This window comes from Penicillium nucicola (assembly GCF_028828085.1).
Source record: "Penicillium nucicola strain IBT 29836 chromosome Unknown utg000001l, whole genome shotgun sequence".
Taxonomy (NCBI): Eukaryota; Fungi; Ascomycota; class Eurotiomycetes; order Eurotiales; family Aspergillaceae; genus Penicillium; species Penicillium nucicola.
This window is the reverse complement of record NW_026643125.1, coordinates 399,691-409,912: the sequence shown is the minus strand read 5'-3', so window position 1 is coordinate 409,912 and position 10,222 is coordinate 399,691. Positions and strand designations below refer to the sequence as shown.

At 51.0% G+C, this 10,222-nt stretch overlaps 3 protein-coding genes across 3 annotated transcripts; 2 read left to right on the top strand and 1 right to left on the bottom strand.

Moving 5' to 3' along the window:
* Positions 1 to 2,830: 2,830 nt before the first annotated feature.
* N7511_000162 (putative SH3 domain protein (Cyk3)) lies at positions 2,831 to 7,108 on the top strand (the record flags this gene model as incomplete). Its single annotated transcript, XM_057122587.1, has 1 exon — positions 2,831 to 7,108. The coding sequence occupies one exon, from the start codon at positions 2,831 to 2,833 to the stop codon at positions 7,106 to 7,108; it is 4,278 nt and encodes a 1,425-aa protein (XP_056988320.1).
* A 384-nt stretch (positions 7,109 to 7,492) lies between these two features.
* On the bottom strand, positions 7,493 to 8,902 carry N7511_000161 (putative exopolyphosphatase; the record flags this gene model as incomplete). Its single annotated transcript, XM_057122586.1, has 1 exon — positions 7,493 to 8,902. The coding sequence occupies one exon, from the start codon at positions 8,900 to 8,902 to the stop codon at positions 7,493 to 7,495; it is 1,410 nt and encodes a 469-aa protein (XP_056988319.1).
* A 126-nt stretch (positions 8,903 to 9,028) lies between these two features.
* On the top strand, positions 9,029 to 10,198 carry N7511_000160 (1-aminocyclopropane-1-carboxylate deaminase/D-cysteine desulfhydrase; the record flags this gene model as incomplete). The annotated part of the gene is made up of 1 exon (XM_057122585.1): positions 9,029 to 10,198. One exon carries the CDS (start codon positions 9,029 to 9,031, stop codon positions 10,196 to 10,198), a length of 1,170 nt encoding a protein of 389 aa, XP_056988318.1.
* Between the last annotated feature and the right edge of the window lie 24 nt (positions 10,199 to 10,222).

Genomic DNA, 10,222 nt, shown 5'->3' with positions numbered 1-10,222 from the left:
GAGAACTAAAATTGTGACAAGCCTCCCAGACCCGGCTCACGGGTAGATTGGGTCGTTGTTTTACACCAACTGGCATAGTAGGTGTACCAAAGTGCCTAACCTCGGGTGTAGGAGGTCACTTAGATCTTCCACCAGGAATTGGCATGTTAGAGCGAGACTTGAAGCACGGGCAGCTTTGACCAGAAATTTCTTCATTTAAACTCTGTCACTGTTCATTACCAATGAATCAAACCTAGGCTACATGCTCTTGGTCTTCTCCAGTCGGAATCTGGGGCCATGCATCAACGACATGAAGTATGGCTACTGTCATACGGTTGGACATGTGTAGCCCAATGTGGCAGTGGAAGAGGAAGGGGCCTGTATTAACAACCCCGTACCGCACAATCACTCAAACTGGCCCTGTAGGGCCATGGGTGACAAAATCATCTCTCATCTTTGGGTTCTCCATCTGGAAGAACTTCGGGTGCTCAGCGTAAGCCTCATCAGATCACAGAGTGTTTCGCTGCTCAATGTGATGGAAGTGAACCGTGGTGTTGCAAGGCAGATTTTTATGCAAAACAACCAACAATAGATAATTATAATAACTTGGTATAAGAATCTTCTCAAAATTTACTTCAACGTCGTTACCCTGGTCTGTTCGAAGCTCAGGTCCGGGAAATTCTTCACTTATAAAAATCATCTTGGGCGTATCAGGTGCACCCTCTTGCCGTGTGAGATCAAGGTCAATGTAAATCTGCTTTGCCCAGGTAGAATGCTGAGGCCCAACGGTGATTAATGCCACAAGAGCATTTGATAGTACAAGGTTTAAGGCACTTCAGAAATATATATATTGACCTTCACAAAATATCTGACATTATCCAATGGTATTATTCGTCGATAATGGGCTCGTCAACCTGCAAATTACATTGAAATCGGAAAAGCCCGAGAGTTGTTTAGGTACTAATCATTACGTTTATTGAGGAGTATCTAGCCCGACATCCTAAGTCTGGCCCACACGGAGAAGCATGCAATGTCCGCAAACATGTTTGCATTTCTGGCAAAACTATGGAAAATGTATCCTGTTGACACATTTGCATGATTGGCAGAGAGTCAAGATAGTGGAATGTCCAGGAGGTTGGAAAAGTCCGCACTGAAAACAATTTTCCGTTTCCGAGTGTCTTCGGTCCGAGAAGCTCGGAGCTCGAACAGAGTCATGCTGACAGACTGCGTACTGCAAGCTCGATAGATCTAGTGTTGCGTAAGAATACAGTGATAATCTGCAAAAGGAACAATCAAGATTTATCCGAACAGGGAGCTTTATGTTGGTGGCTGGAAAACTTGAACCACTCGCTGGAATGTGGCGGTTGCCCGACTGACACCTTGGTATGAGATAGCATGGACCGACAGGCTCTGAAGTATGTGAGAATCTCATGCGACTTTGAAGTTATTGGGTATGTTTCTGATTCCAGTACGCAAGCTGAAAATATGATGTAAACTGTTGAGATGGCTGCCAGCCAAGATCAGATCTAGTCGGGCCTTGTACGTCAATCCAAATTTGACCGCCAGCCTCAATCCAGAGAGGGAAGATAGGGAGTGTAGAGTGCAGTAGGGAAAATTGACTGGGGGCTTAGTGCCCTGAAATTTCTTGAATCAAGGCTTGGGTGGTAACCTCTGTTCCTCGAATATGTGACATATTAAGTAGGTCCAGCTTAAGATGTGCTCTGATAGACCGGATTCCACAGCCAAGACAATTCCCAGATCCAAGGAAGATCTTGATTGACAAAAAAATGCCCGCTATTTTGGTTGCACATAGTCTGGCAGAGATTCAACTTTTGGCTCGCGCCATAGGGGAAAAAAGGGGAAAATGTGAATTTGAAGGTACACCGCTTCATAGATAGCCCATCATTTGGGACCAACCTAGAGAGCTGTGCAAACTTAAAGTGTATCGCTTCTTCTCCGAGGTATGAACCAAAAAGGGAGGGGATGCGGGGGTTGCTAGGGCACAGGCGATTACGGCACGCCGATCTGAGCTCCACACGATGACACCGTGTGTTTTGTCGTATGCTGGCGTAGACCGATACCATTTGTGACTAGATCGGACGTCAAGGGGCATATCAGATGTCAATATGTCCTTCATTTCACCAACTGGGAAGTCTTGAGATAATATAGTTGCCCACCCACGGTTTGTGTCCCTTCTCAACCATGGATCGAGGGCGGCTCGATTCCCCCGGGTTGGTCAGCAACAAAGCACACCTGGGCACACCTTAGGCTGCTCTTCAGGCTAGTGTTTAAGCTCTTTTTCAGACGCCACAGAAACAACATGTTCCTCGCGTAATATATCAACTGATGGATCAGCTTGACGGCCGTACTTTTCTCCCATTCCAGAGGCTGATGAGTAGAAAACCCCAATTACATAAGTCGATTAAGCTTATCGATAAGACCTCCCTCTCCCGATCGGGCCTAGCGGACCACCACCACAACGTAAACAACCTGAACTACCCCAGTAAACAATTGGGCCTGACCGACTCCTTCCACACCCCGACTCTGTCTCCCAGCACATTGGCATTGGGCAGTCAATGAGCCCCCTCTAATCCCCGATTACCATTCTCCCATGCAATGCTGATTGACTGAGCGACCGTTGCTACCTAGCTATCCCTGCGACCGTGCGTTTACCCTGCGACCCCATCTCAGCTGGGAAGCTGTGTTGGTACCAACCACGCAACACCTAGATTTGATACATCCACTGCCGACCGTGACCTAAACATACAATTCTCGAAACTGCGCCACGGTATAAAAGTGCTGATTGGGTTAAATTCGTGTGTTGCGACCACACGTTGTCTCAGTGAACGTGATGGCTCAGCTGCCAGCGAAGTTCCCATGCTGGTGCCGAGCAGTATACTCTTGGGGCGGAGAGACAAACCGAGATTTGGGATTTGTAGAGGGAGATCTGATCGAATGTTTGAATGCCGGGGATGGACAATGGTGGATGGGTCGGTTGCGCCGAGACAGGCGCGCAGTGGGACTGTTCCCATCCAACTTTGTTGAGCTTCTGAGTGAAGACTTTGTACCTGTGAGCCGGGATACCAGTCCTATGGTTCTAGCGGGATCCTCGCCGGTCAACAATCCTACATTTGCACCCAAGAAGCAGAAAACCGTGTGGCGCAAGCCTTTCCAGGCGCACAAGGAAGCTGTATCACCATCTGCCAAACTAGCTACTGGCCCACTTGGATCTAGCCCAGCACCTTCGATCCCTCAAACTCCACCTCGAGATGGCAGTGTTCCACGCAGCACAAAGCCATTGCGCACCCACGCGTCGGCGGTCAAGAACCAGGGCTCAGTATCCCGTCCCACATCGTCTGCATCGCGACCATCATCGCGCGGCGCATCGCCACGCTCCTCGGTGGAGCCAGAGCGCTCACCATCTGCTATCATGCCACGAGGAAGTGTTTCATCCTCTCGGCCTTCGTCCCGTGAACCATCGCCATTCCAAGTACAGGAACGCCCGTCATCGATGATGCCGAAGAGCAGTGTCTCATCTTCTCGCCCTGTAATGTCTCGGGAACCATCTCCATTACCGGCGCAGGACTACTCATCAGCAATTGTGCCTCGTGGCAGTATCTCATCCTACCGACATTCATCGCGAGAGCCATCTCCATTACAACAACATGAATACTCATCTTCGATAGTTCCTCAAGGCAGCATGTCTTCTTACCGACATGCGTCCCGCGAGCCGTCTCCCTTGCAAATACAAGAACATGCATCCGCAATGGTACCATATGGCAGTGCTTCATCATACCATCATGCATCTCGCGAACCATCCCCCTTACAGATGCAAGAGTACTCGACTGCAATGGTTCCACAGGGCAGCATGTCATCTTACCGGCATTCATCCCGTGCGCCATCTCCGTTACAGATGCAAGAGGATCGAGAAGACTCACCTCCTCCTCCACCTCCCCCGCCGCACCGTGTTGCGATCAGTCGCGCGGCATCCAATTCTCCACAGCCGTCAATGCATCCGGACCAGTATCGAGCCCAGTCGCCCCAGCCACCCATGCACGCTCAACAGTATCGTGCTCATTCTCCTCAGCCACCGATACATTCTGATCAGTACCGGGCGCGTTCTCCTCAGCCACCAATGCATGCATCGCAGCACCGCGCGCATTCTCCTCAACCGCCATCCCACGCTCCTCGCCCTTCACGTTCTCCTGCACCTCTGGATATGAACGATCGTTATGTAATATTCAATCGTACTCCATCTCCATCGGCAGCTTCCGCCCACTCCGCAATGTCGGAACATTCAGCACAGTCCGATTTGCATGGAAACACACCATCCCCATTACGGGATGCCATGGAAGATGTCATGACTTCATTGGAAGATATGGGCCTACCCCGCGACGCTGCATCGCCTTCTCCAACACCAACATTTAATGACCCATGGGCACCAGAAAACTTCGATACGTCAAATGAAAGGACCCCACAAGGCAACAAACGTCGTCCATTGACATCAATGGGCTTTGATGGAGACAAAGATCAACATCAAGGGGGCCTCGTTCATAGAAACAGCGTCTACGGCAATGACCATTATATGGATGGTCCTCCGCAGTTGAACAATTATGTCCAAAGAATGGAGAGCCGTCTTCGCCAACTGGAGGACCAGAACCGACAGCCCGAGGATGATAAGAGTACTGCTGGGGTTGATGACGGACCCCCTCCACCGCCTCCAAAGCATGCTACCTATCATCCACGTAACAATTCAATTGCAGGACAGTTCCCTCACCTCAAGTCTCGCAGGTCTGGCCAAGATCTCCGGGGAGACATCCTTAACAGATCATTCACGAACAAGTCTAGCGCGACCAATTCTTCCAGCGGCAATCAGAGCAATGGCACATCGATGACCAATAGTACGGACAAGACCAGCCAAAGCCTCATGAGCGGATTCTCTGCAGGGGGCTTCAGTGCCACGAGTGCGGGTAGTTTTGCCAGACGAGGCGGCCACGAACGGCCAAACACCGCGATGGACACTGTGCGCTCTCGTGGTTTCAGCGATGCCCGTCCAGAGACCCCTTTCACCGGTGTATCCTATCACTCTAGCCATAACTCATCTCGACAGGGTGCATCCTCTGCTATTCCTTGGTCATCAACTGGTCTCGACACAACTGATCACAGCGGGGTGTTTGGTGGACTCTCAACACCAAAGACGAAAAAGCAAGGCTTCTTCAAGAAAATCTTTGAGACAGCCAAGACCGGTGCTGCCAGTGCAAGGAGCAGCATTTCTGCCCATGGCGACAGATCACAATCTCAATCTCCGACCAAAAGCAATAGAGGAATTGACGTGGTATCACCTATGCTCACATCCTATGGAAACCGTGATAGTGCCCGTGATATGGGACTTGGCAGCGCCAGTACCATTGACTGGGTTCAAGTGCGACGGGATGTTAACCGAGCATCCTCTCCCAGCCGCAACGAGAGAGTTGAAAGGGCAGAACGCTGTCAGATGCACGATCATCCTGTGATCTACGCTGTGGAGGAGCTTTACGATACCGCAGAGGGAGATGAGAGCATTGACGGCCAACCAATCAGCGAACCTATCAATTTCAATGCGGCAAACCTGAACCTTGTTGACAAAAGTGCAAGGTTTATCAGTAGTCTTCCGCCAACGACAAATCCCATGAGTCTTGCACAAGCCTATATTTGTCGACCATACAAAAGTGACGTTCAACGCCTACGCGCCATCTTTACCTGGGTCAGCGAGAAGATTGCTTGGGAGGAACCGGCTGATGGCCTCGAAGTCGACATGAAGAGACTACTACAGGCCAAGCGAGGCACCCCGGAGGAAATTGCTCTTCTAGTGCATGAGATGTGTGCAGCTGTTGGTTTGCATACAGAAATCATCCGAGGATTCCTCAAGTGCCCTGGCGATGTTCTTGATCTCGAAAGCCTCTCCCGTCCCAATCACTGGTGGAACGCAGTCCTTGTCGACGGCGAATGGCGCTTCATTGATTCCGCGCTGGCTAACCCCACAAATCCCCAGCGGAGCCGTTTTGTCTCTAACAACTCCGCCGTGGCAGAGAGCTGGTACTTCCTGACACGCCCGCTCGACCTTTGCTATACCCACGTCCCGCTCTACCCAGAAGAACAGCACATTTGCCCACCAATCTCACCTGACGTCCTCCTCGCTCTGCCCTCTGTCTGCCCGCAATATTTCAAAATGGGTGTTCAGCTACCAGACTATGACACGAGCTTACTTCGCATAGAAGGCTTAGAAGTAATGCAGCTACGGCTTTTGGTCCCTACAGACGTGGAGTGTGCTGCGGAAGTTGAAGCTCCAGCTTTCGCTCGCGACGCAGATGGTGACTTCTTTGAAAGCGGAGACGTCGTACGCAAGCGTGCTCTCGTCCAGCCAGATTGGATCCACGGCCAAAAACGTATCACCATCAAGGCCGTCCTCCCCGGAGATGAGGGACAGGGTGTGTTGAAAGTTTACGCAGGAAAGAAGGGTCTGATGCACTCAAGCAAAGACATTCCCCATCCCCTGGCTTTCGCTCTCCCAATGACCCACACTGGAGAGAACCCGTCGTACGACTTCGTCCTGCGCCACCCAACACCACATGCTCAGCGTCACGACTTGTACATTATGCAACCGCAATGCTCTCGTCTAGCAGTCAACAACACCTTCGTCTTCGCCGTGCGCCAGCATCCATCATCTGCAACACCAGCCAAGGACGAACCATCCTCCAACGGCCGTGGCTCGCCATCATCCGTCTTCACCCGTCCATCTAGCGCATTGAGCATGGTCTCCAGCAATGCAGGTGGCTCCACTGTTTCGGGCGCTTCATATGAGTTCTCGGCATCAACTTCTGCAATCTCATCCACAAAGTCTGCCTCTGGACGGGACAAGCCTGCTAAACTCGCCATTCAATCTCCCTCCGGCAAGATCCTCCGTCTTACTCGGAAGGCAGAGCATATGATCAGCAGCGATAGTGGCACCGAATCGGTCACCCATGCCGCCGCTGAAGGAAGCGTGTGGGAAACAGTTATCAAAATCGGGGAACGGGGTATGTGGCGTGGTCTGGTGCTCGCTGACCGCGCCGCGCGGTGGTGTGTATTCTGCGAGTGGGAATGTGTTTAATGTACTACATGGATGGTATGGGCGTTTGTTGATTCACTAGATCTCCCAAAGGCGGCTGCATTGCTTTTATTTCCCTTCCTTCCTTTGCTTTCATTGCTCGTTTTGTTCCGCGTTCTATACGCCTGCATATCTTCGACACTTTTTTCTATTCATCTCGTGTGTGATCTTGTCCTTCTTCCATACTGACATTGCATCTGGTCGGCTTCAAGCATTGCGTATATTGTGCATTACCTTTTCTTTTGTTCCCCTTGTCATTTGCAGATATCTGGATATTGGTGTTTCAGAGTTCGCATTCATAGGAGTTCTGAGCAATTCAATTCTGCATGTTCAATCTCGGTACCCCGTGCATTGTATTTCTATCATATAGAATCCATAGTAATTCCTTTATAACTTAGATACTGCAGTCCGTAGCAGTGGCGCAACCTGCTTTCTACTGCCAGCGGCATTCTTCTGAATCCACAACCTTCTCCAAAAGGGTGTATCTGATCCATTGAGAGCAGAACCTATATCCTCCTGCCCGGAGATATGCTCGTTATCTAACGGCGACCAATCCACAAGCTCGAGCTGAGAGGTTGTCTGCTCCACAAAAGCCTTGACGCCATCAAGTGCACACTGATTCTCACGAATCACGCAGACAAACAGCTCGCGACAAAACGAGCCATCAGCAGCAGTAAATGCCGTCATAACGACAACAACATCTAGCTCTTTCTGTGTTGAAGCAAAAGCGTGTATAGCATCCAGGAATTTCTCCGGTGTCCCCGATTTCTGCACAATCCACCGAATAGGCTTAACGGAAGAGCAGAAGCCCATCTTCACATTTTCGCCAGAAGACTGGGACGTCTCACTCCAGTCCTTATAATCACGATCAAGAACTTCATTCAGATTCAAGAGATCAAGACTGTTCTGTTTAGCATTCAGAACATCATTGTAGAAAGATTCTAGATCCCATTTATCCCCAGAAGCTTCGGATGCTTCCAATCCTCCCCTGATCTGTGAGTGCAGGGTCTTGACTGCCTTGCAGTCAACATCAGTGACCTTACCCTCGGCAGTTAGATTCGATGTATCGATCAATACCGCCGAGAGAGCGAGCTTTGCTACTTGTGCCATTTCTTCTAAGAAGGCTTGCTCGCCACCCATAAGCGTCCGGCTCTGTAATTCTCTCGTAATAAGGGAGGCACAGGAACCAGGACCGGGTTGGATGATCAGAGGCTGGTTCTCCGGTAGAGACTCAGCGCCTGGCATGAATTTCTCATCGACGTGGTGGTCGATGCATCCCACAGTTCGGAAGGTGACACCTGGCAAACCGGAGAGTGAGCCATATCCCTTGTCTGTGTTGGAAGGAACAGGCAAGGCGTTCCAATCAACCAGGGTTACATCAGCGAGGAGCTGCTCAAGGATGTTCTGCTCTTTCATATCCTGGGCGAAGTCTGCAACTGTCACGACATGTTCGCGAAGAAGATTTCCCGCCGAGTCCTGGGTATTCTCAAACTGCTCCTCGGTCTTCAATACGGGGAAATTAGTCGAAAGCCATAATGCAGTAGCAAATTCCGGTCGTAGCCGGTACAGTTCTGGTCCTGCAGGCACATTGGGAAGATTGAGAAGTGGAATGTGCGGCCGCGGGGCTTTGAGGGGGAGGCGGTTGTTCGCGCAGAAAGAATAAACAATCGCTGAAACAATCGAGTCCAGATCAGCAGAAGGATTGCCGATGACATAGATTGGAGACTCGGATACAGCCCCCGAAAGGAACTGGCGGTGCAGCTGGCGAGCCTGTCGAAGGAAGAAGAGGAGAGACATTGTTGAGAAAAAAGATCTGATCCGCAACGTCATGGTCCAGCACGTGCGGAGTCGACCGTCTCCAACTCGACTCCAACTCGTCTTCGACTTCACCTTCATCCCTCGTTCACGTCCCTTCGCTGCACAATGAGAAGCGCAATGGCAATTTCGCTCCCAGAAAGCTTCTCGCAAATCCCCCGCCATGCAATTCTCTACCAAACCCCATCCCCAATCCACCCTCTACCCACATTATCAATATCAACCCCAAAAACATCCCCCCGCATATCCCTCTTCGCCAAACGCGACGATCACTCCTCCCCACTAGCATGCGCAGGAAACAAATACCGCAAATTAGAATACATAGTCCCCGATATCCTCTCCAACAACCCCATCCACCACGCCCACGAGAACAACCCAAACCCAAGCCCCCCCCTCGCAGGCCCAGCAACAACGCTCGTAACAGAGGGCGCAATCCAAAGCAACCACACAGTACAAGTCGCAGCCCTAGCACGGAAACTGGGTCTCAGAGCCGTGGTTCTCTTACACCGTGGTACGGGCGGTGGATTGCGCGCTGCTGCTGATAAAGAGGCTTATCTGCGCTCGGGAAACGTACAGATCAATCATCTTCTCGGGGCTGACGTGCGGGTGTGTGAGAGCGGGGACGCGCTGGCGCGTGATGCGACACCGTTGCTAGAGGAGTTAATGGCTGACGGGGAGAGACCGTATTGGATTCCTGGGGGTGCGAGTTTGCATCCGCTCGGAGGATTGGGATATGCGCGAGCGGCATTTGAGATTGCATTGCAAGAGCAAGAGATAGAGCTTTCTGGAAGCGGCAGGTTTGATTATGTTTTTGTTGCTTGTGGGAGTGGGAGTACGGTTGGGGGGTTGGTTGCTGGGTTTCACTTGTTGGAGAAGATGGGAGGGGGCTCACGGAGAGTTATTGGGGTTTTGAATTCACCAACGATGCCGAGGAAGTATCATGAGGAGAGGGTGCTGGCTTTTGCTCGGAAAGCTGGGAGGATGATCGGGGTTGCGGAGGGAGATATTGGGATGGATGAGGTGCGGCTTGATGATCGGTTTGTTGGGAGTGGGTATGGTATTCTTGATGCCGATGCGAAGGAAGCGTTGGAGTCCATGGCTAGGACAGAAGGCATGATACTGGACCCAGTGTATACGGCCAAGGTTGCGAGGGGAATGATGCATTGGGCCAAAGAAAGAGAGGTTGTGAATATGGAACAGCCCTCGGATGAAGTGAATGTTTTGTTCATTCATACCGGTGGGCAAACTGCTTTGGGAGCCTATGCAGATATCAAATAAGCCGGAAAGCGAATGAAACTCAAT